Source organism: Moschus berezovskii, chromosome 10, assembly GCF_049115385.1.
Source record: "Moschus berezovskii isolate FMDL1 chromosome 10, NW_MosBer_1.0, whole genome shotgun sequence".
NCBI lineage: Eukaryota > Metazoa > Chordata > Mammalia > Artiodactyla > Moschidae > Moschus > Moschus berezovskii.
The window spans coordinates 77,836,677-77,861,769 of NC_142469.1; the positions used below are offsets into that span (position 1 = coordinate 77,836,677).

The 25,093-nt window shown below is 40.3% G+C and overlaps 2 protein-coding genes and 1 pseudogene across 2 annotated transcripts; all 3 read right to left on the minus strand.

Annotated features, from left to right (window-relative positions):
* Positions 1-3,052: 3,052 nt before the first annotated feature.
* On the minus strand, positions 3,053-4,084 carry LOC129560998 (trace amine-associated receptor 7a-like). The gene has a single exon (XM_055433316.2). It carries the CDS (start codon positions 4,082-4,084, stop codon positions 3,053-3,055), a length of 1,032 nt encoding a protein of 343 aa, XP_055289291.2.
* A 5,464-nt stretch (positions 4,085-9,548) lies between these two features.
* On the minus strand, positions 9,549-10,261 carry LOC129560993 (trace amine-associated receptor 6-like; annotated as a pseudogene).
* A 13,383-nt stretch (positions 10,262-23,644) lies between these two features.
* On the minus strand, positions 23,645-24,658 carry TAAR5 (trace amine associated receptor 5). Its single transcript, XM_055433901.2, has one exon. The coding sequence runs from the start codon at positions 24,656-24,658 to the stop codon at positions 23,645-23,647; it is 1,014 nt and encodes a 337-aa protein (XP_055289876.2).
* Positions 24,659-25,093: the final 435 nt, after the last annotated feature.

Here is a 25,093-nt window from a genome sequence, read left to right on the forward strand (position 1 = left end):
CTTAGAACCATGATTCTAGGCAAAAAAAAAAGTATCATATGATCATAAGGATTACAAGTATCACTTGTCATTTGGGGTACAGAAATAACTTCATCTCCCTCCATTATTTTAAATTTATTCAATAATTAATTCTTTAATCCAAGACATATTTATTGAGTGCCAGGAGCTAGGTACAAAGAAATGACCCCTTTCTTCATGAAACTTTCAGTCTTGAAAGGAGAACAAACCTTCAACAAGTAAACAGATAAATGGATGTATGGATAAAAATTGTGAGAAGTACTACAAAGGTGAAAGACAGGACTGTGTGAGAGAGTAGTAATCACCTAGACAAGCAGGTGGAGACAGTAAGGTTCCTACCAACAGAATAAACCCAAAATGCTGCTGCAGTAGTGTAGACTTTCAATGTAATATATGGGCTTCCTTGGTGAATCAGTGGTGAAGAATCTGTGTGCTACTGCAGGAGACGCAGGTTCTATCCCTGGGATAGGAAGATCCCCTGGAGAAAGAAATGGCAGCCTGCTCCAGTGCTCTTGCCTGAGAAATCGCTTAGACAGAGGAGCCTGGTGGTCTATAGTGCATGGGGTTGAAAAGGGTCAGACGTGACTTACAACTAAAAACAACAATAGCAAATAGAATAGATACTCAGAGAAAGGAAATGGGAAATGAATGGAACTATAGTTGGGGTTTTCAGGCCTTGTTTTAGCATGGAGAAACTTAATGAGAAAGAAATATTACACCAAACGCATGGAAAGATGGAGAGAGAGAAGTCTAGCTGTGGTCTAGAAGCAGGATGGGGTGGGAGACCTGAAGCTTTTTCTGTGTAAAACCTGGACAGACCCCTAGATCTCCATAAAGTGAGGAGCTAGATTTCTCCCAATGGAAAGTACACTTTTCTTTTATGAAATTATTACAACGTATATATGATTGTCCTTGCTGCTGTTGTTGCTGTTTGCGATGTCCTTGGTTTGCCAAGTTAACACTCAGAAATTATCTGTGGGTTCCTTGAATTTTTCACCATCTTTATTATTTCTGAACCCCACATTTCCAAGAACCACCATCCTGATACATTAGTCTTTTTAATAGTCTTTTTACTATTTTTACAGACATAGAAAACAACTTATGGTTACCAGGGTATAAGTGGTGGAGGGATAAACTGGAAGACTGAGATTGACATACACACAATTTCTATATATAAAATGGACTTCCCAGGTGGCTCAGTGGTAAAGAATCTGCCTGCCAATGTGACTGAACAACAAAATGGGCAAGGAGTATGTTTTGTTTAAATTTTCTTCTGCCTCGAAACGTAAGTTGCATTCCATCAGTAGCTTGCAAAAGAAGATTATATAGGAAAATTACTATATTGAAACCACAGGAATCAAAATAAATTCATTACACTCTGTGTTAGAACTGCAAAATTGTGTATAAACTGATACCATGCAGGCTGCTGCTGCTGCTGCTGCTAAGTCATTTCAGTCGTGTCCGACTCTGTGTGACCCCAAAGACAGAAGCCCACCAGGCTACCCCGTCCCTGGGATTCTCCAGGCAAGAACACTGGAGTGGGTTGCCATTTCCTTCTCCAATGTGTGAAAGTGAAAAGTGAAAGCAGGGTAGTGTGCCTTTAATTATCTGTAAAATCAGATAGAAACAGTATGCTCAGTCACTAAGTTGTATCTGACCCTTTGTGACCCCATGGACTGTAGCCCGCCAGGGTCCTCTGTCCATGGTATTTCCTAGGCAAGAATACTGGAGTGGGTTGCCATCTCCTTCTCCAGAAGCAGTATAATTAGAAATCATACGCTATGGTAGTCAGAAATAATGTGCTCATAGGTAATGTTGATTTACATCAAGCTAGAAATTTTTAAAATATAGCAAGAATAGTTTGATTCATATTCTCTCCTGCCCCGAAGATATCATAATCTGATTTTAAAATCTTGATGTCTAACTGACACACAGAACCCTCCAGTCTTAGTATCAAGACTAATTCTCTGAAATAATTGGCTTGATTTATCCACTGTTAATTGCAGAACTAATTCATTTCCTTTTTTTTTTGCCTTAGAACTGAGTTGTGGGTCATAAGAAAATGCATTTCACAGCCTCTGTCTTGGCTTCATTCTATGTCCTTCCCTTCAGTTTTCTTTCTTCTTTTGAGCACACTTTTAAGTTATGATTTCAAGTGTATCCTCAAAATCCACTGTAAATTACTTTTAGAACACTGTACAACTAAATGAATACAGAATAAATTAACCTGAAAATAAAGTAACATAATGAATGACAGTCTTCAAACTCTGCTTTAAACATCTGCTAACTGGTTCTAAGCGGTAATATAATTTTATGAGTAGACTTACTAATAAGGAAGAAGCTCACTTAATAAATAAATGCTGTGATGCAAATTATCTTTCCTATTGTACATAACTGAATTGATATTATAGTTAACAGTGATCACCTAATTGATATTACCTGACTCTGAAACCACAAAGTGGGAATCACAAATCTCAACACCTAACAGTGCAGACCCACTGCTTTGCCCTCCCTGAGCAAGGAGGCACCACATCACTAAGTGGTTGTATTTACATTTTAATAGAAAAATAATACAAAGGAAGAAATAGAAGATTTAGGCAGAGATTGAACTAATATAAGGTAATTGAAAGAAGGATTTATATTAACAAATATATATTAGGTCCTTCACTTGTATTCTCCTAAATTTGGTCATGACTACTACAAAGGAGAAGTTATTAACCAGAGAAATACCATGAATTTCAGAAAGAGCCAAGGCACCCAAGATCATCTAAGATCACCCAAGTGTTCAACGGCAGAATGGTTATTGCCATCCAAGCATTTCTGGCTCCAAAGCTGTGCTGTCCCCATCACAAATAGGTTTTGATGTTATATTTACCAAAGAATTATGAACTTGAATTTAAGCATTTGGGTCAGGGTTGAGCTACAATTTAGTTATTTTACATTACAAAAATTGCACTTTTACAATCAACTTTTTCCTCCTCATTATCTGTCCAATGTGAGTCTATTTTCAGTTCTCCCAAACTAAGACCAGAACCTACTCAGAAAACAAATTTATTGTTGAGGAATTCTTTCTCAAGACTTCACCAGTGACAATGAGTTTGATGGCTTTTCGAAACCAAGGATAAAAGAAAGCATAAATCAAGGGGTTCATAGCTGAGTTATAATAAGCAATCCAAACCAGTATTTCATAAATATATGTGGGGGTGATGAAACCTAGGAAGGCATCAACGATGGAATCCAGGAAGTAAGGCAGCCAGGAGATCAGAAATGCCAGCACTGCGACGCCCAGCGTTCTTGCAGCCTTTCTCTCCCTCTTGGCCACTCTGTCTTGGAAGCTGTCTGAGTATTTCCCAGTCTTATTGCTCAGACTCTCAATTTTTCTAGCCTGCTGTTTAGCAATGAGGAAAATCTTGGAGTACAGAACTATCATCACAAGGGTGGGGATGAAAAATAATAGAAAATTCACCAATACCCAACTCTGATTCACCGCAATTTGACAGCCTCCCACACAGGTGAGTGCACTTACTAGATCCTCCAACCCTGCTTCATTTGCACCTGTGCCAAGAAGGGTAAAAATATAAATAATGGGAAAGAGCCAAGAGAAAACAATACACATGCCAGAAACAGACACAGTGAACCTGGTTGGATAGACCAGGGGGTCAGAGACGGCAATGTACCTGTCCAGAGAGATAAAGCACAAGTGGTAGATGGAAGCATAACAGAATGACCCATTGAAACAAGAGTGGAGTTGACAGTAGCTCTCCCCAAAGTACCAGCAGCTCTCCAAGGACCTCACTGTGCTGAAGGGCATCACAGTCACTCCCACCAAGAAGTCCGCACAGGCCAGGGAAGCGATCAAGAAATTGGCTGGAGAATGAAGCTGCTTAAAGTGGAGAATGGAAATCATCACCAGCAGATTTCCAAATACAGTCAGCACAGCTCCAAAGCTGAACACTGTGTACAGGATGAGGCGGGGACCTGGTGAGTAGGCGGTTTTCACACAGGATCTGTTTAGGTGCTCGTAGCAGAGCTGCACAGCTGCAGCAGAAGGAGAGGCAGTGCTCATGATTCTCTGATTTGATACCTGGAAACCTGTCACCCTCTGAGGCCTAGGATGTCATTCCAGTTTTCAAAGTCCTTAAAAAAAAAAAGATAAATACAATGTGTTAGCAATTGCCAGCATATTCTGTCTTCATTTCTTTGTAAGTGCCAATATTTATTTTCTTTTTTAAAAATGAATTTATTTGCTGTGTTGCATCTTAGTTGCATCATGTGGAATCTTTTGTTGCATGGCATGGACTCTCTAGTTGTGGCTTGTGAACTCGGTACTTGCAGTGTGTGGGTTTAGTTGCCTTGCAGCGTGTGGAATCTTAGTTCTCCCACCAGGGATCAAACCCTTATCGCCTGCATTACAAGGCAGACTTTTAACCACTGGACCACTAGGGAAGTCCCCAAATCCTTACTTTCATGTTTAGAAAGTGATTCATATCTTGTAAAATAATTCACTTACAAATGCCTTAACAGTTAAATCATTAAATTATTTAAATTAAAGAAATGTATTCCTTTGCATTACCTGGTACTTCATGTCTGAGAAGTGCTGGTCTTCAAGAAGCTGTTATATGATGCTTGTTCAAATGCTACATTTTATAGGACCTTTTCCTAATTTATCAGAGCAAGGATAATCCCCCAAACACTCTATCCCCTCAGGAATGGAGCCAAATGATTCCAATACCCAAAACACTTAAGATTGCATCCCTATAGTGGAAGGTGTAGAAAGGAAATTTTAAATCATGATTGTGTTTATGCTAAAAATAATTTTATGCCCTACTAACTTCCTGATGACATTTGACCTTTTCATGAAATAGAAATGGGAATGCTGCTGCTGCTGCTAAGTCACTTCAGTCGTGTCCGACTCTGTGCGACCCCACAGACGGCAGCCCACCAGGCTCCCTGGTCCCTGGGATTCTCCAGGCAAGAACACTGGAGTGGGTTGCCATTTCCTTCTCCAATGTGTGAAAGTGAAGTCTCTCAGTTGTGTAGTCTCCTTAAAAACTTGCTCAAGATTTGAAAGCCGTATTGTTTATTCTTACTAATTATGTGTGACTCAATTTTCATTTGGTAAGGATCACTGGTTGTTGATTCCCATTTATCACTATAAGCCTTTCAAAGAAGTTCTTAAGCTCTTACAGTTCTAGTTTGGGTAAAGAGATTAAATACAGAATTATACTAAAATCTAGACTGTTTCAGGTTTAGGTTTAATAATTCTGATTTGGAAAACTGAGCGTGGCGAATCCAAAATGTTTCCTCATAGAAATATATGAAGGAAGAGTAAGTACACCTTAAAAGCAGTTCCTTCTAAGGTTTTTATTTTGGAGAGGGAGGAATTTTGTTGTTTCTAAATGGGAACTGTTGGGAATATATTAAAGAAATAGTATGAAAAATGTATTTTTGGAATGTGAATATTTCTATATTATACTATGAATTTTTTACCATTGATAAATTCTCCTCTTGGAGCTCTAGAGCAGAACTCAACTTAGACTTGAAAAAAATTTTTTTCTGATGAATGACTTCTGGTCATTTTACAAAATCAGCTTTCTGAGTCTGAGGTGTAGTTTATTTTTGAAATTTTCACACTTTTAAAGTGAACAGGTTGTGGAATTATGGTAACTGCATCCACCCATGTAACCACCCCTGCAATCTAGGTATAGAATAGACTGTTTCCAACACCTCAGTTCAGTGTCTGTGAAATATTCATCCATTTATTGGTTATATTAGGAATGCAGTCCCAATTATTTGCTAAGGAGCGATCTATTGTAGGAACATACCACAGTTGTTTATTTCATATATATTTCGATATTCATTTGGACTCTTGTTCACATCAGGGCTGTTACTAGGTGTTGCTAAGAACACTCATATGTAATTATCTGCATAGACATGTGTTTCATTTCTTTTGGGTAAATTGCTGGCCGTAATGGGAAATATATGTTTATCTGTACAAGAAAATGCAAACTATCTTCCAAAGTATTTGTAACATTTTATACTCCCACCAGCAATTTATGAGTGTTTAAATGCTTCAAGTCTTTTTCAACACTTGCTATTGACATATTTTTAAATTTAACCATTCTAGATGGTGTATCATCACATCTCATGTTTTTAATTTAATGAATGGTGGTATTGAGAACCTGTTCTTGTTATTATTGGCCATTAATGTATCCACTTTTGGTGACATGTCCATTAAAATTTTTGCCCATTTTTACCTGAGTTCTAAAATTTCTTATTATTGAGTTTACTGGGTATGAGTTCTTTTGGCATATATCTTCTGAATATTTGACTTTAGTTTCCTGAATAGTTTCCTGAGAGTGTCTTTTAAAGAATAGAAGGTTTTATTTTTAATGAAGTCCAACTTACTATTTTTTTAATGGCTAGTGTTTTTTTTTCTTGTCTAAGAAAATTGTCTAATGCAGTCACAACTATTTTCTTCTATGCTTCTTCTAGAATCTTTACAATTTTACTGCCAGTGTTTTATGACTCACATCATATTAATTTTAAATATGTTATGAGGAGGGGTCTGAGATTTATTAGAATGAGTCATAGTATAAGGATATTCAGTAATTCCAGCAGCATTTCTTGAAATGACTATCTTTCTCCAGTGAACGATGTTTGTTCATGTCAAAAATCAATCAACCATACGTGTGTGGATTTATTTCTGGATGCTCTTCTATTCTGTTGATCTCTATTTCTATATTTAGGTCAATACCCTTTTGTCTTGACTGAAACTTTACCTTAAGTCTTAAAGCCAAGTTGTGTAAACCTTTTACTTTTTTGTCTTTTCCAAAATTGTTTTGGCCATCTTATATCTTTATTTTTTATAAAACTTTTAAAACCACCTTGTCAAACGAGCAAAACAAAAACAACCCTGCATTGTTCATTGTTATAAAATTGAGTCTTTAAAACATTTATGAAGAGGGGCACTGGAATATTTGATCAGGACAGTAAATTTTCTCATTTCCCCATTTAATTACATCTTGTACAATGGTTTTTCCCGTGGTCATGTATGGATGTGGGAGTTGGACTGTGAAGAAGGCTGATCGCCGAAGAATCGATGCTTTTGAACTGTGGTGTTGGAGAAGACTCTTGAGAGTCCCTTATACTGCAAGGAGATCCAACCAGTCCATTCTAAAGGAGATCAATCCTGGATGTTCATTGGAGGGACTGATGCTAAAGCTGAAACTGCAATACTTTGGCCACCTCATGCGACGAGTTGACTCCCTGGAAAAGACTCTGATGCTGGGAAAGGTTGGGGGCGGGAGGAGAAGGGGACGACGGAGAATGAGATGGCTGGATGGCATCACCGACTCTGTGGACATGAGTTTGAGTGAACTCCGGGAGTTGGTGATGGACAGGGAGGCCTGGCGTGCTGTGATTCATGGGGTCGCTAAGAGTCGGACACGACTGAGCGACTGATCTGATCTGATCTGATCTGATGGTTTTCTGACTCATTGGAAAAGACCCTGATGCTGGAAAAGATTGAGGGCAGGAGGAGAGGGGGTGACAGAAGATGAGATGGTTGGATAGCATCACTGACTCCATGGGTCATGGGTTTGAGCAAATTCCAGGAGGTGGTGAAGGACAGGGAAGCCCGGTGTGCTGTAGTCCGTGGGGTTGCAGAGAGTTGGATGCAACTTAGTGACTGAACAACAACAACCACAACAATGATTTATGAATTTAGATGATTTGCAAATAGCTGCAAAGCATCTAAATTTTAAATTGCTATAGTTTCCTAACATTGAAGGATTGTACACCTTAATAATATTGAGCCTACCTTTCATTGGAAGGACTTATGCTAAAGCTGAAGCTCCAATACTTTGGCCACCTCATGCAACGAGTTGACTCACTGGAAAAGACTCTGATGCTGGGAGCGATTGGGGGTAGGAGGAGACGGGGAAGACAGAGAATGAGGTGGCTGGATGGCATCACCGACTCGATGGACATGAGTTTGAGTGAACTCCGGGAGTTGGTGATGGACAGGGAGGCCTGGCGTGCTGTGGTTCATGGGGTCGCTAAGAGTCGGACACGACTGAGTGACTGAACTGAACTGAACCAAATGCATATTTTGTCTTTCCATGGTTAAGAAGCCAAAAGAGGGGAAAAAATGAAACTAGAAGTATTATTTTAGCAGAATAAAAATAAAAATTAAAGAAACAATAGAGAAACAAAATATAAGGAGAACAACTAGAAACAAGTATCAGGAGAATAGAATCAGGTCAAATACAGAAAAACATTTATCCAAATTAGTATCTGTAGAAACCTGTAATCAAGTGCCTACAGAAGAAGGGGCTCCAGATGGCCAAAGGTTCTTGCTGTATTAAACATTTTGGTAAAAATAAGCAGTATCTTGTGTTGATTAGTTTCTTTTAACTGCTCTGAAGAACTTGCGGGGAAAATGAGCTTAAAGGCTTTAAAGTGCCAGCTGAACGTTCATATAAGAGACCCAAAAGCTTTGATAAAAGCTCTGAAAGGACTCGTAATATCCTAGAGTCACAGAACTGAGTTTCTGAAAACCAAACTCCAAGCTGAAATCTGTAGGGTCCTGAATTACAAGGCAAACAGAATTCTCAAATTTCTAGAGTCTCTTTCACTAAAAGTCTGGCATTGATGAGCAAGGAAGGGGATTCTCAAAATTAGGATGGTGACATAAAGACAGGTCCTAATGAAACTGGTTCCCTCCAACCTCTAATTCTGTCAAGTCTTCTCTGGCAGAAGCAGCAGCCCTTCCCCCACTGCCTGACGCATTTGGTCTTCCTTTGTCTGAAAGAGCTACGGTGTCCTCCTCCGAGGTAGCTGCTGTACCAATGCACCTGGACCCTCCTCAGGGTGTCCCCTCACACCAGTCCTCATCTCCTCACCTATCATCAGGACCCAGTCCTAGCAGGACCCAAAGGGAATGGTACAAAGTGAGACTCATGAAGACATGGAACTCCAAACAGAAGCGTGTAGGATTCTGCCCATCTATATTGACGAAACCCAAGGAATATATATGAGAATGGATCTCAGGTGTGTGATATCAGGGTGGAAGTTTCGTAAAGCAGGATCAGGCTTAATGTACTGATAAAGGCCCATCATGCAGCACATAATCTTTAGTGAAGGAAGAGTTGAAGAATCTTAAAGACATGCTCATGCTCAGTCATGTCCAACTCTTTGCAATCCCATGGACAGAGGAGCCTGGCAGGCTACGGTCCATGGGATTTTCCAGACAAGAATACTGGAGGGGGTTGCCATTTCCTTCTCTGGGGGATCTTCCCAACCCAGGGATGAAAGTCACATCTCTTGAGTCTCCTGCTTTGGCAGGTGGATTCTTTACCACTGAGCCACCTTGGAAGCTTTTAAGACATGCTGCAAAACAATATAAATGAATCAATCATATACAGTAACCATGAGATCAAAAATGCTATCCCCAAAAATGCTATACTGAGTTTCAGCAGCTTTTCTCTCTCTCTTGGTCACTCTTGTTTTGTATATGCCTGATAATCCTACTTGCTAGGAATATGTTCAATCTTTATAGCCTGTTGTCTAGCCACAAGAAATATATTACTGTACAGAATTATCATAACAAAAGTAAGTACAAAAAATAATAGAAAGTCTATCAAAATCCAAAATTGATTTGTAACAAGCTGACAACTTCCAGTGTAGCTGATGGCACTTACTAATTCCTCCATCCCATCGTCACTGACACCTGTGTAGAACACAGCTCCGCTGTACACAATGGGCAGAATCCAGGAGATGCTGACGCATACCCCTGACACAGACACTGTGAACTTGGTGGGATAGACCAGAGGGTCAGTAATAGCAACGTACCTGTCGATGGAGATGAAGGACAGGAGGAAGAGAGAAGAAAAACAAAATGCCACATCACAGGAACTGTGAAGGGCACGAAGTCTGGCTCCAAAGTACCAGCAGCTCTCCACGGACCTGACCATGTGGAAGGGCATCACGGTCACTCCCACCAGAAAGTCCGCGCAGGCCAGAGAGGTGATGAGAAAACTGGTTGATGAGTGCAGCTGCTTGAAATGAAGGATGGCAGTCATCACCAGGAGGTTTCCAAACATGGCCAGGACAGCCCAAAGCCAAACACCGAGTACAGAATCACCTGGGATGCGGGTGTGTAGGGTGCTTTCACACAGGATCCATTCAGGTGCTCAGAGCAGAGCTGCACAGCTGCAGGGGTGGATGAACTGCTACTCATGATGCTGCTGTTAATAGCATGTAAACACCTGGAGATGTTCTTCCTTTTTCAATCACATAAAATAGAGCAGTTTTCTATCTTCTGAAGAGAGAGAAGGGTCTCTTGACTAAATACCCATGTTCAGTTCAGTTCAGTTCAGTTCAGTTGCTCAGTCGTGTCCGACTCTCCGCGACCCCATGAATCACAGCACGCCAGGCCTCCCTGTCCATCACCAACTCCCGGAGTACACTCAAACTCATGTCCACAGAGTCGGTGATGCCATCCAGCCATCTCATTCTCTGTCGTCCCCTTCTCCTCCCGCCCCCAACCTTTCCCAGCATCAGAGTCTTTTCCAGTGAGTCAACTCGTCACATGAGGTGGCCAAAGTATTGGAGTTTCAGCTTTAGCATCAGTCCCTCCAATGAACATCCAGGATTGATCTCCTTTAGAATGGACTGGTTGGATCTCCTTGCAGTATAAGGGACTCTCAAGAGTCTTCTCCAACACCACAGTTCAAAAGCATCGATTCTTCGGCAATCAGCTTTCTTCACAGTCCAACTCTCACATCCATACATGACCACGGGAAAAACCATTGCCTTGACTAGACGGACCTTGGTCGGCAAAATAATGTCTCTGCTTTTTAATATACTATCAAGGTTGGTCATAACTTTCCTTCCAAGGAGCAAGCGTCTTTTAATTTCATGGCTGCAATCAGCATCTGCAGTGATTTTGGAGCCCAAAAAAACAAAGTCTGACACTGTTTCCACTGTTTTTCCATCTATTTCCCATGAAGTGATGGGACCAGATGCCATGATCTTTGTTTTCTGAATGTTGAGCTTCAAGCCAACCTTTTCACTCTCCTCTTTCACTTTCATCAAGAGGCTTTTGAGTTCCTCTTCACTTTCTGCCATAAGGGTAGTGTCATCTGCATATCTGAGGTTATTGATATTTCTCCCAGCAATCTTGATTCCAGCTTGTGCTTCTTCCAGCCCAGCGTTCCTCATGATGTACTCTGCATATAAGTTAAATAAGCAAGGTGACAATATACAACCTTGATGTACACCTTTTCCTATTTGGAACCAGTCTGTTGTTCCATGACCGGTTCTAACTGTTGCTTCCTGACCTGCATACAGGTTTCTCAAGAGGCAGGTCAGGTGGTCTGGGATTCCCATCTCTTTCAGAATGTTCCACAGTTTATTGTGATCCACACAGTCAAAGGCTTTGGCATAGTCAATGAAGCAGAAATAGATGTTTTTCTGAAACTCTCTTGCTTTCTCCATGATCCAGCGGATGTTGGCAATTTGATCTCTGGTGCCTCTGCCTTTTCTAAAACCTGCTTGAACATCTGGGAGTTCACGGTTTACATACTGCTGAAGCCTGGCTTGGAGAATTTTGAGCATGACTTTACTAGCGTGTGAGATGAGTGCAATTGTGCGGTAGTTTGAGCATTCTTTGGCATTGCCTTTCTTTGGGATTGGAATGAAGACTGACCTCTTCCAGTCCTGTGGCCACTGCTGAGTTTTCCAAATCTGCTGGCATATTGAGTGCAGCACTTTCACACCATCATCTTTCAAGACTTGAAATAGCTCAACTGGAATTCCATCACCTCCACTAGCTTTGTTCGTAGTGATGCTTTCTAAGGCCCACTTGACTTCACATTCCAAGATGTCTGGCTCTAGGTCAGTGATCACATTATCGTGACTATCTTGGTCGTGAAGATCTTTTTTGTACAGTTCTTCTGTGTATTCCTGCCACCTCTTCTTAATATCTTCTGCTTCTGTTAGGTCCATACCATTTCTGTCCTTTATCGAGCCCATCTTTTCATGAAAAGTTCCCTTGGAATCTCTAATTTTCTTGAAGAGGTCTCTTGTTTTTCCTATTCTGTTGTTTTCCTCTATTTCTTTGCATTGATCACTGAGGAAGTCTTTCTTATCTCTCCTTGCTATTCTTTGGAACTCTGCATTCAGATGCTTATATCTTTCCTTTTCTCCTTTGCTTTTCGCCTCTCTTCTTTTTACAGCTATTTGTAAGGCCTCCTCAGACAGCCATTTCGCTCTTCTGCATTTCTTTTCCATGGGGATGGTCTTGGTCCCTGTCTCCTGTACAATGTCACGAACCTCCGTCCAGAGTTCATCAGGCACTCTATCAATCAGATCTAGTCCCTTAAATCTATTTCTCACTTCCACTGCATAATCATAAGGGATTTGATTGAGGTCATATCTGAATGATCTAGTGGTTTTCCCTACTTTCTTCAATTTAAGTCTGAACTTCGCAATAAGGAGTTCATGATCTGAGCCACAGTCAGCTCCTGGTCTTGTTTTCGCTAACTGTATACAGCTTCTCCATCTTTGGTTGCAAAGAATATAATCAATCTGATTTCGGTGTTGACCATCTGGTGATGTCCATGTGTAGAGTCTTCTCTTGTGTTGTTGGAAGAGGGTGTTTGCTATGACCAGTGCATTCTCTTGACAAAACTCTATTAGCCTTTGCCCTGCTTCATTCCGTGCTCCAAGGCCAAATTTGCCTGTGACTCCAGGTGTTTCTTGACTTCCTACTTTTGCATTCCAGTCCCCTGTAATGAAAAGGACATCTTTTTTGGGTGTTAGTTCTAAAACACCCAAATACCCATGTTACAGTTATCAAATATTATCATAATGCCCTGTCATTTACCTATTTTAATTTTAAGCTCAGAACATATAAAATAATAATACACGCAAGTTAAGCTCTCAATAAATACTACTATTAATAATTAATATTTTATTTTTTATTCTTTAGATTATAGTTGAAAACAACTTCCCATATCGAATAAGAATTTAAGCAAATCGGTGGCAAATTTGCTTTTGCCACAATAAGTTTCTTGAATTGTAACTTATGAAGAAATTTTTTTTCCTGGACTGGATATTGGATTTATTCCTCATTGTCAAAGTTAGTGAGATATATGTGATTTATAATTTATTAGTTTCCTTTACTACCCCCACCCCCAAAAGAACGTCTGAGGAATTAATGACAAAACCCCCCAGGAAACAGCCAAAGACCATACCAAAATATCTACAGTGGAGTCCCTGTAGTGCAAGGTGTGAACAGAGAGAAGAAACTTATATTTAATAATCTCCAGTTAAAATGAATTGTTTGATGTAGAATGGCCTCACAGCAGGGATCACATGAAAACTGAAAATGAGAGGATATCTTACTCATACACAAAGATGCAAATATTCTAAACAGAATGTTTTAAACCAAATGTATCAACATATAAAAAGATGATACATTTGATTCAATCAATGCCAAGAATGGAAATTGCATTAACATTAGAAAATCGATTAATATAATTCACCATATTATCAAGCTGGAATTTTGTGATTATTTGATTAAATGCACAATAGCACTCATTTTTCCCCCCACTCTTTTTCTCACATAATTGCATCAGCATTCCAGGATGCTAAGCAGATGACCTGGTTTCCATGGGAGTACATTGGGATTGTCTTTGTATATTCCATCTGGTGGGAGATGGACATTTCTCATAATGGGAAAAAAGATGTCCACATTACCCTAAGCTTGAATAACAATCCACTCCAGATCTGTGAATCTGGTGACTCTCTATATGTGCTTCAGACCATCCACGTGTGGCTCATGATGTAGTATACTGCTTTGGCTTTTTTAGATTTCAGAGCTAATGTACCATTATCAGTTTTCCCTCTATCTGTGGGAAAAGGTTCCACTTTTAAGGAAATTATAGACTTATCAGGGGGTCTAGTTCTCTTTTTGAAACCCCTTCCTTTTCAGTGTCTTTCAGCCAGGACTCCAAGATTTTAGTTATGTCAGAGTACTCGGTCAGTTTTCTGTTTTTTTTATCTTCCTTCTTCCATCTCTCCTTCTCTCCTAGTCTCTTGCTAATTACCCTGTGTCCGTCCAGAAATGTGGAAATATTCTGAAGTTCTTTTTCAAATTCTCTCATCACAGTCACTTGTAATTTCTGAACTGAATATAATTTCAGAAAGTCCACTCTACTTCTTCACACCAGTTTTCTTAGAATTTGAGTCACAACCCTTAGCTTACAACTTTTAATCAGTAGATGTACAGATGTGTGCATCCTAAAACATGATGGATATTCCAGACACACCCACAAGTATCTTCTGTGACTCACAGAGAATAGATTAAGGTGTGCAAGACATGTTACTTTAATTCAACCATCATTATAATGGTAACAAGCAGCAAACAGTATATATAAGTGGTTTGGTTTACATGTATTAAGTCATAAAATGGTTATGTGCAAAAAAAATGAATTCAGAAGTATTATTATTCTTATTTTATAAATGAAAAGACCGATACACTGAGAACCTAAAAACTTGCCTAAGGTTACACTTCTAGTAAATGATGACCTTGGGCATTTGTATCTAAGCCATTTCGCTCCAGATTCTATGTTCTGAGCGTCCATGCTCTGAGCTTCTACTCCTATGCCCTCATTACCCCAACAGGATGCCTCAGGGCCTTAGTACAGACTCTTATCTTCCTGCATCACTCTTTACTCAGATTTTCACAAGTTCTTTCTCATTCTTCAGGCCTCAGCTTTAAAATGACTTCCTCAGAAAAATCACTGTCTCAGCTAATTGGTACTGTCTCAGTTGGTACTGCTTTTTTAAATTCTTTTATGTACCTTGTTTTCTCATGTTCTTAAGTGTATGTATCAGAATTTGAACCCAACCAGTCCATCCAAAAGGAAATCAGTTCTGAATGTTCATTGGAAGGACTGATGCTGAAGCTGAAACTCCAATACTTTGGCCACCTGATGTAAAGAACTGACTCATTTGAAAAGACCCTGATGCTGGGAAAGATTGAAGGCAGGAGGAGAAGGGGACAACAGAGGATGAGATGGTTGGATGGCATCACTGACTCTACAGACATGAGTTTGAGTAAGCTCCGGGAGTTGGTGACGGACAGGGAAAACTGGCGCGCTGCAGTCCATGGGGTCGCAAACAGGCAGACACGACTGAGCAACTGAACTGAACTGAACTGAATGCCACATTAGCCCATATTTTAAAGATCAGAACATGTATGGTCAAGCCCAACATCAGTGGACCCAGGATATTTGCTACTTCCCAGGGATTAGGGAGTAGGGGAGACTGCAGTGAGAAAGAAGCATGAAATAGAGGCGGAAGTAGAGAAGACAAAGTCTCAGTGCCATCCTGTGATAGGTGCCAAGGGCCAAGACTGAGGATGATGTATTCCTTCTCTTTGATTCTCAAACCCTTCCCTACAATTCCAAATTTGCAGCCATCAGAGTTGCAGAGTAAATCCATGCAAACTGTAAAGGTCTGTGTGGGAGAAGGGCCAGCTTCTTTCACACACTTTGTAGGCCACTGTTTGTGTGACCTTTTGATTCCCAATGCCTTCTGTAGAATTAACTTTACAGAACAGGGTTATTTGGAAGCAATACAAAGGGGATCTTGCTATGGAAATCACCCTGATCAAAACCTTTGATCATGCATAAGACATATAAGTTTCATGTTTATACTCATACACATATACATCCATGAGCTTCCCAGGTGGCTCAGTGGTAAAGAATCCACCTGCAATGCAGGAGACACTTGGGAAGAACCCCTGGAGGAGGGCCCAGCAACCCACTCCAGTATTCTTGCCTGGAGAATTCCATGGATAGAAGAGCCTGGCAGGCTACAGTCCATGGGGTTGCAAATAGACGTGACTGAAGCAACTCAGCACATATACATTCGTGTGTTTTATATATTTGCAGATGCTACCTGCTGGGATGAGCTATAACCTGGTTTGATTAAATTTTAAGAAAACAATGTAATTAAATTGAGAGATGTTTAGAGGAAAAATAACGGTCAGGTTCATACAAAAGCATAATCATTTCCTGCTGTGTGGATGTGATTGATTTGCAGAGTTCCACCTTGTGAAGCTGCTAAGTATTCTTACTTTCAGGACAGACAGCACCATATTTAATGGATTGGGAATGGGTATGGATATATTCTAGGAAGGGAAGAGGAAAATGTGTTTTTAAAAGTAATGACTGTGGGAAAAAAGATGGCGGAGGAATAGGACGGTGAGACCACTTTCTCTCCCACAAATTCATCAAAAGAACATTTGAACACTGAGTAAAGAAAACAACTTCTGAATGCTGGCAGAGGACATCAGGCACCCAGAAAAGAAGCCCATTGTCTTCAAAAGGAGGTAGAAAAAAACATAAAAGATAAAAAGAGAGACGAAAGAAGTAGGGACGGAGCTCCTTCCTGGGAAGGGAGGCATAAAAAAGAGAGAAGTTTCTGAACACCAGGAAACACTCTCACAGGCGAGTCTGTGGCGAGCCTTGGAACCTCAGAGGGCAACACAACCAGGAGAAAAAGAAATAAATAATGAAAACTCACAGCTTATGAGCTCAAAGGTAATGCACAGCGGAGAAGCAGAGCAGATGCCCTCATCCGCCATTAACAAACAGGGACCGGGCAGAGAGGAGCCAGCTGAACTGCTTAGAGAAAGGACTGGGCCTGAATGCCGCGAGGGCAGTCTGGGGGAGTTGACTGGAGATAGCAGAACAGACTGTGGGGTAGCTACCCCGCAAAAAGGCAAAAAGCCCTAACCTAAGACTCCGCCAGCCCCGCTCAAGGAACAAAGGACTGAGCGGAGATAGCAGGCTGTGGACAGCCCATCCCCCACCAAGACAGGCAGGGGAGGGCAGCCAGAGACACAAATTCTTAGAAAAGTACAACTTTCCAAAACTGAACCAGGAAGAAGTAGAAAATCTTAATAGACCCATCACAAGCACAGAAATAGAAGCTGTAATCAGAAATCTTCCAGCAAACAAAGCCCAGGTCCAGATGGCTTCACAGCTGAATTCTACCAAAAATTTAGAGAAGAGCTAACACCTATTCTACTCAAACGCTTCCAGAAAATTGCTGAGGAAGGGAAACTTCCAAACTCATTCTATGAGGCCACCAACACCCTAATCCCAAAACCTGGTAAAGATCCCACAAAAAAAGAAAACTACAGGCCAATATCACTGATGAACATAGATGCAAAAATCCTTAACAAAATTCTAGCAATCAGAATCCAACAACACATTAAGAAGATCATACATCATAACCAAGTGGGCTTTATCCCAGGAATGCAAGGATTCTTCAATATCCGCAAATCAACCAATGTAATACACTACATTAACAAATTGAAAAATAAAAATCATATGATTATCTTAATAGATGCAGAAAAAGCCTTTGACAAAATTCAACATCCATTTATGATTAAAAAAACCCTCCAGAAAGTGGGAATAGAGGGAACATACCTCAACATAATAAACGCTATATATGACAAACCCACAGCAAACATTATCCTCAATGGTGAAAAACTGAAAGCATTTCCCTTAAAGTCGGGAACAAGACAAGGGTGCCCACTCTCACCACTACTATTCAACATAGTTCTAGAAGTTTTGGCCACAGCAATCAGAGTAGAAAAAGACATAAAAGGAATCCAAATTGGAAAAGAAGAAGTAAAACTTTCACTGTTCGCTGATGACATGATCCTCCACACAGAAAACCCTAAAGACTCTACCAGAAAACTGCTAGAGCTAATCAATGAATACAGTAAAGTTTCAGGATATAAAATCAACACACAGAAATCCCTTGCATTCCTATACTAATAATGAGAAAATAAAAAGAGAAATTAAGGAAACTATTCCATTCACTGTTGCAACGAAAAGAATTAAATACTTAGGAATATATCTACCTAAAGAAACAAAAGACCTGTACATAGAGAACTATAAAACACTGGTGAAAGTAATCAAAGAGGACACTAATGGATGGAGAAATATACCATGTTCATGGATTGGAAGAATAAATATTGTGAAAATGAGTATACTACGCAAAGTAATTTATACATTCAATGCAATGCCTATCAAGCTACCAATTATATTTTTCACAGAGCTAGAACAAATAATCTCACAATTTGTATGGAAATACAAAAAACCTCGAATAGCCAAAGCAATCTTGAGGAAGAAGAATGGAACTGGGGGAATCAACCTGCCGGACTTCAGGCTCTACTACAAAGCCACAGTCATCAAGACAGTATGGTACTGACATAAAGACAGCAAAATAGAACAATGGAACAAAATAGAAAGCCCAGAGATAAATCCATGCACCTATGGACACCTTATCTTTGGCCAAGGAGGCAAGAATATAAAATGGAGAAAAGACAATCTCTTTAACAAGTGGTGCTGGGAAAACTGGTCAGCCACGTGTAAAAGAATGAAACTAGAACACTTCTTAACATCATACATAAAAATAAACTCAAAATGGATTAAAGATCTAAATTAAGACCATAAACTATAAAACTCTTAGAGGAAAACATAGGCAAGACACTCTCCGATATAAATCACAGCAGGATCCTCCATGACCCACCTCCCAGAATATTGGAAATAAAAGCAAAAATAAACAAATGTGACCTAATTAAAATTAAAAGCTTCTGCACAGCAAAGGAAACTATAAGCAAGGTGAAAAGACAGCCTTCAGAATGGGAGAAAATAATAGCGAAGGAAACAACTGACAAATAATTAATCTCCAAATATACAAGCAGCTCCTTCAGGTCAATTCCAGAAAAATAAACGACCCAATCAAAAAACGGGCCAAAGAACTAAACAGACATTTCTCCAGAGAAGACATAAAGATGGCTAACAAACACATGAAAAAATGCTCAACATCCCTCATAATCAGAGAGATATAAATCGAAACCACAATGAGATACCATTTCACACCAGTCAGAATGGCTGCTATCCAAAAGTCTACATGCAATAAATGCTGGAGAGGGTGTGGAGAAAAGGGAACCCTCTTACACTGTTGGTGGGAATGCAAACTAGTACAGCCACTATGGAGAACAGTGTGGAGATTCCTTAAAAAACTGGAAATAGAATTGCCATATGATCTAGCAATCGCACTCCTGGGCATACACACCGAGGAAACCAGAATTGAACGAGACACATGTAGTCCAATGTTCATCTCAGCACTGTTTATAATAGCCAGGACATGGAAGCAACCTAGATGTCCATCTGCAGACGAATGGATAAGAAAGCTTTGGTACATATACACAATGGAGTATTACTCAGCCATTAAAAAGAATGCATTTGAATCAGTTCTAATGAGGTGGATGAAACTGGAGCCTATTATACAGAGTGAAGTAAGCCAGAAAGAAAAACACCAATACAGTATACTAATGCATATATACAACCTTGACGTACTCCTTTTTCCTATTTGGAACCAGTCAGTTGTTCCATGTCCAGTTCTAACTGTTGCTTCCTGACTTGCATACAGGTTTCTCAAGAGGCAGGTCAGGTGGTCTGGGATTCCCATCTCTTTCAGAATGTTCCACAGTTTATTGTGATCCACACAGTCAAAGGCCTTGGCATAGTCAATGAAGCAGAAATAGATGTTTTTCTGGAACTCTCTTGCTTTCTCCATAATCCAGCGGATGTTGGCAATTTGATCTCTGGTGCCTCTGCCTTTTCTAAAACCTGCTTGAACATCTGGGAGTTCACGATTCACATATTGCTGAAGCCTAGCTTGGAGAATTTTGAGCATGACTTTACTAGCGTGTGAGATGAGTGCAATTGTGTGGTAGTTTGAGCATTCTTTGGCATTCCCTTTCTTTGGGATTGGAATGAATACTGAACTTTTCCAGTCCTGTGGCCATTGCTGAGTTTTCCAAATTTGCTGGCATATTGAGTACAGCACTTTCACAGCATCATCTTTCAGGATTTGAAATAGCTCAATTGGAATTCCATCACCTCCACTAGCTTTGTTCGTCGTGATGCTCTCTAAGGCCCACTTGACTTCACATTCCAAGATGTCTGGTTCCAGGTGAGTGATCACGCCATTGTGATTATCTTCGTCGTGAAGATCTTTTTTGTACAGCTCTTCTGTGTATTCTTGCCACCTCTTCTTAATATCTTCTGCTTCTGTTAGGTCCATACCATTTCTGTCCTTTATCGAGCCCATCTTTGCCTGAAATGTTCCCTTGATATCTCTAATTTTCTTGAAAAGATCTCTTGTTTTTCCTATTCTGTTGTTTTCCTCTATTTCTTTGCATTGATCACTGAGGAAGGCTTTCTGAGGAATGCTGGGCTGAAAGAAGCACAAGCTGGAATCAAGATTGCTGGGAGAAATATCAATAACCTCAGATATGCAGATGACACCACCCTTATGGCAGAAAGTGAAGAGGAACTCAAAGACCTCTTGATGAAAGTGAAAGAGGAGAGCGAAAAGGTTGGCTTGAAGCTCAACATTCAGAAAACAAAGATCATGGCATCTGGTCCCATCACTTCTTGGGAAATAGATGGGGAAACAGTGGAAACCATGTCAGACTTTATTTTTTTTGGGCTCCAAAATCACTGCGGATGCTGATTGCAGCCATGAAATTAAAAGTCATTTGCTCCTTGGAAGGAAAGTTATGACCAGCCTAGATAGCATATTAAAGAGCAGAGACATTACTTTGCCAACCAAGGTCCGTCTAGTCAAGGCTATGGTTTTACCCGTGGTCATGTATGGATGTGAGAGTTGGACTGTGAAGAAAGCTGATCGCCGAAGAATTGATGCTTTTGAACTGTGGTGCTGGAGAAGACTCTTGAGAGTCCCTTGGACTGCAAGGAGATCCAACCAGTCCATTCTAGAGGAGATCAATCCTGGGTGTTCATTGGAAGGACTGATGCTAAAGGTGAAACTGCAATACTTTGGCCACCTCATGCGATGAGTTGACTCACTGGAAAAGACTCTGATGCTGGGAAAGGTTGGGGGAGGGAGGAGAAGGGGACGACAGAGAATGAGATGGCTGGATGGCATCACCGACTAGATGGACATGAGTTTGAGTGAACTCTGGGAGTTGGTGATGGACAGGGAGGCCTGGCGTGCTGTGGTTCATGGGGTCGCAAAGAGTCGGACATGACTGAGCGACTGAACTGAAATGAACTGAACTGACTGAACGCGTATATATGGAATTTAGAAAGATGGAAATGATAACCCTGTATACGAGATAGCAAAAGAGACATAGATGTATAGAACAGTCTTTGGGACTCTGTGGGAGGAGGGTGGGATGATTCGGGAGAATGGCATTGAAACATGTATATTATCATATGTGAAATGAATCACCAGTTCAGGGTCGATGCATGTTATAGGATGCTTGGGGCTGGTGTGTGGGGATGAACCAGAGGGAGGATAAGGGGAGGAGGGAGGTGGGAGGGGGGTTCAGGAAGGGGAACTCATGTACACCCGGGGCGGATTCATGTCAATGTATGGCAAAACCAACCAATATAATATTGTAAAATAATTAGCCTCCAATAAAAAATAAAATAAAAAGACATTAAAAAAATGTAATGACTGATTGACTTTGCAAATTATATTTATTGCTACATCTGAGACACAGTGTTCCAAGCTCCTTAAAGTTTCAAAACTGTAGTACTAAGATAATGTGAATTTGTAATTCATTTGTAATTTATCTCATAATGCTTGAGTTAAATGCAAAAGAAAAGATAATTATTTTCAAAGAAATATTAAGTGTTAAAAAATACATTGAATATAGCAGTGTGTACATGAACACTGCTATAGTTTAAATAAATAACCACCAAAAACCTATTTTATAGCACATAGAATTCTGCTCAATGTTATTTGCCAGCCTGGATGGGAAGGGGATTTTGGGGAGAATGGATACATGTATATGTATGGCTGAGTCCCTTCACTGTTCACCTGAAACTATCACAATATGGTTAATTCAATGTTGTTAATACATTATTGTTAATATTGTTAATACAATAATTGGCTATACCACAGTACAAAATGTTTTTGTTGTTAAAAAATAAAATTAAAAATATTAAAAATATATTAGAAAATATTTTTACAACCAATGTATTTTTTAATTATGAAAGAGTGGGATCAATAAGGTTAAAAGAAATAAATCCATTTTAGCAAACTTCATTGCCAAAATATGACTTTTACTTCTTTATTTATTGATTGCTATGTCTGTGTCTGTTTCTGCATCTATAATATCATCTATATATCTGTACTCCAGACACTTAAAATTAATTGACAAATAGTTTTCCAAGTAAGTAATTATTAATCTGAAAAAGTCACTAAGAAATATGGAATTAGACTGACTAGAGACCTGTAGGGAAAGATTTAGGATGAAAACAGAAACAATATATACATAAAGATACATCCTTCCTAGTAATAGCTCCTGTAAAGAATGATTCAATTCTGAGCAAGCATGTGGCATAAATAACTTATTTTTCTGAAGAAAATCCACATACCAATGTCTCTGGAAAAACAGGTCTAACTTATATGATTTTTTAAAAGAAGAAAATATTAAAATGGTGAGATGTGGAGCATCATCACTTTACAAATATGCCACACATTTTCATTTTTCAATTATTAAAGAAAAAAGAAGAAAACATTCCTTCAAGAATATAATACATTTACTCAGTGAGCATTGAAACAGACATTGAAACAAACTTGGCTTATCATCAACCTGTTTAGCGATTCGGTTCCAAGGAGACAACATTTTTAAAGGGACCATTTTTAAAAAGAGACAGTCTGAACATTTGACCATGATTACAAAAAGTGATGAGAAATTAGGATGCAAACAATCTTTCCCAAAGTTCAATTATACAAAGCTCAATTATCTGAACTGAAATGGCAACCCACTCCAGTGTTCTTGCCTGGAGAATCTCAGGAACAGGGGAGTCTGGTGGGCTTCCATCTACGGGGTCTCAGAGAGTCGGACATGACTGAAGCGACTTAGCAGCAGCAGCAGCAAGGACATCTTAGAGAAAGAGTACAAACCCTTGATTTTTTTTTGATGGGGAAACTGATGAGGGGAGGGTAAGATATTGTCAAAATAGCCTGACCTGGTGCTGCCAGGTTTCAGGACCAGGGCAGGATCTCAGAAAACTGTCCTCTGTGTTTCTTTCCCTTCACCTCCTCATCTTAGTTTTCTCCAAGGAAGTAATAAATGAGGAGGTTAATATTTGCACAGAGTTTTGAATTATCCAAAAAACATTTAGAGGATGGCACTCTCTCCTTTCCCTACATTCTGTAGAAACATTGAAGGAGAAGAATGCTGTATCTCTTCCCAGAATAAGAAGTTTGTCTTTTTCACCACTGCTCAAACCATACTGCCCTGGAAGCCTGCCCACAAACTTCCAACACCACACAGCCCACCTCCACCGTTCCACTCGTGCTTTTTGCAAAACCCTATTCCTAGATGGTTAGATAGCGTCACTGACTCAATGAACATGAGTTTGAGCAAACTCTGGGAGATAGTAGAGGACAGGGAAGCATGGGGCATGGGGTGCTGTAGTTCATGAGGTCACAAAGAGTCAGACATGACTTAGTGACTGAAAAACAAAAAGCCTGCATTCAGTCAATCTTGATACAAATCAATTGTGGGAGTCCGTGGTGAGAAGATCTCCCGACTCAGGAGAAGTTTCAGTGCCTTCCTGAACCACCGGTAGGAAAAGACATAGATGATGGGGTTGCAGGCCGAGTTGAAGTAAGCAAGCCAGATAAACGTGTCGAAGACCAGCGGTGGTGTGATGAAGTTAAGGAGGCTGTCGACCATCGTGTCGATGGTGAAGGGAAGCCAGCACAAGAGGTACACACCCACGGCAATGCCCAGGGTCTTGGCAGCTTTTCTTTCACGCTTGGCAGCCCCAACCAGGCTTTTGCTTAAGTTGTTGATCTGCTGAGCCTGCCTGGTTGCAACCACAAAGATCTTCATGTATAAGCTGATCATGATGAAGCAGGGGAAAAAGAACACAGGGAAATTTAGCCAGCCCCAAAACTTATTGAACAGCAACTGGCAACTGCCCACACAAGGCATCTCTTCCAGCCACTGGTGGAGCCCTCTCTCTGCCACGTCTGTGTAGAGCAAGAAGGCAGTGTAAGCTGCTGGCAACCCCCAGCCTGCCAGGATGTACCTGAGGGCCACCCTGACCGTGAACTTAGAGGGATAGAGCAGGGGCTCACAGATAGCACAGTGGCGGTCAATGGAAATGAAACAGAGATGGAAGATGGAGGTGAGGCAGAAGAGGGTGTCCAGGTAGGTATGGAGGCGGCAGAGAGAGTCTCCGAAGAACCAGCAGCTCTCCACGGAGCGGACGGTACTGAGGGGCAGCACCAGCAGACCCAGAAACATGTCAGCCAGGGCCAGGGAAAGCAGCAAGAAGTTGGTGGGAGTGTGAAGCACTTTGAAGTAGGACACAGCGAATACCACAAACAAATTTCCTAGGACTGTAATCAGCACACCTGCTGCACAGGACAGGTAGATGGCCAACTGGATGCCCAGGGGATGGACTGTCCTGGGGCAAGACCCATTCACCTGGTAGCAGAATGCCCCGGGGCGTTCTTCAGCATCTTGGTTGAGGACCACACTCATTTATGGGTTCTCCTCCTCTTCTCTTTCTGGAAAGAGTTGCCTATCCCCAGCAACAACAACAAAATTTATCTGATAAACGACTAGAAAGTAAGATCTACAGGAAGAACTAAAGGAAGATTTTAATCAACTGTGCCTTGAAAATCAAATACAGCATGGGACTCAAGGTCCCAAGAAGTTACTTCTGTTAGCTCTGGTTTGTCTGACTAAGCACTTTTAAAACTACTGGAGACAACATCCTTAAGGAAAGAGAAGAAGGATGTAAGTACATATTTCCTCAAAGAAAAAGCTAATTATATCAGAGTTGGGAGTATAAAATTATTGAGGTGTCTCTTCCATTTTGAAAACGTACCTGCTGTCAAATGTAAAGTGAGATTAAAGTGATGAGGGGAAATTGGATGAAAATAGTAAAAAAAGATACAAACTTTCAGTTGTAAG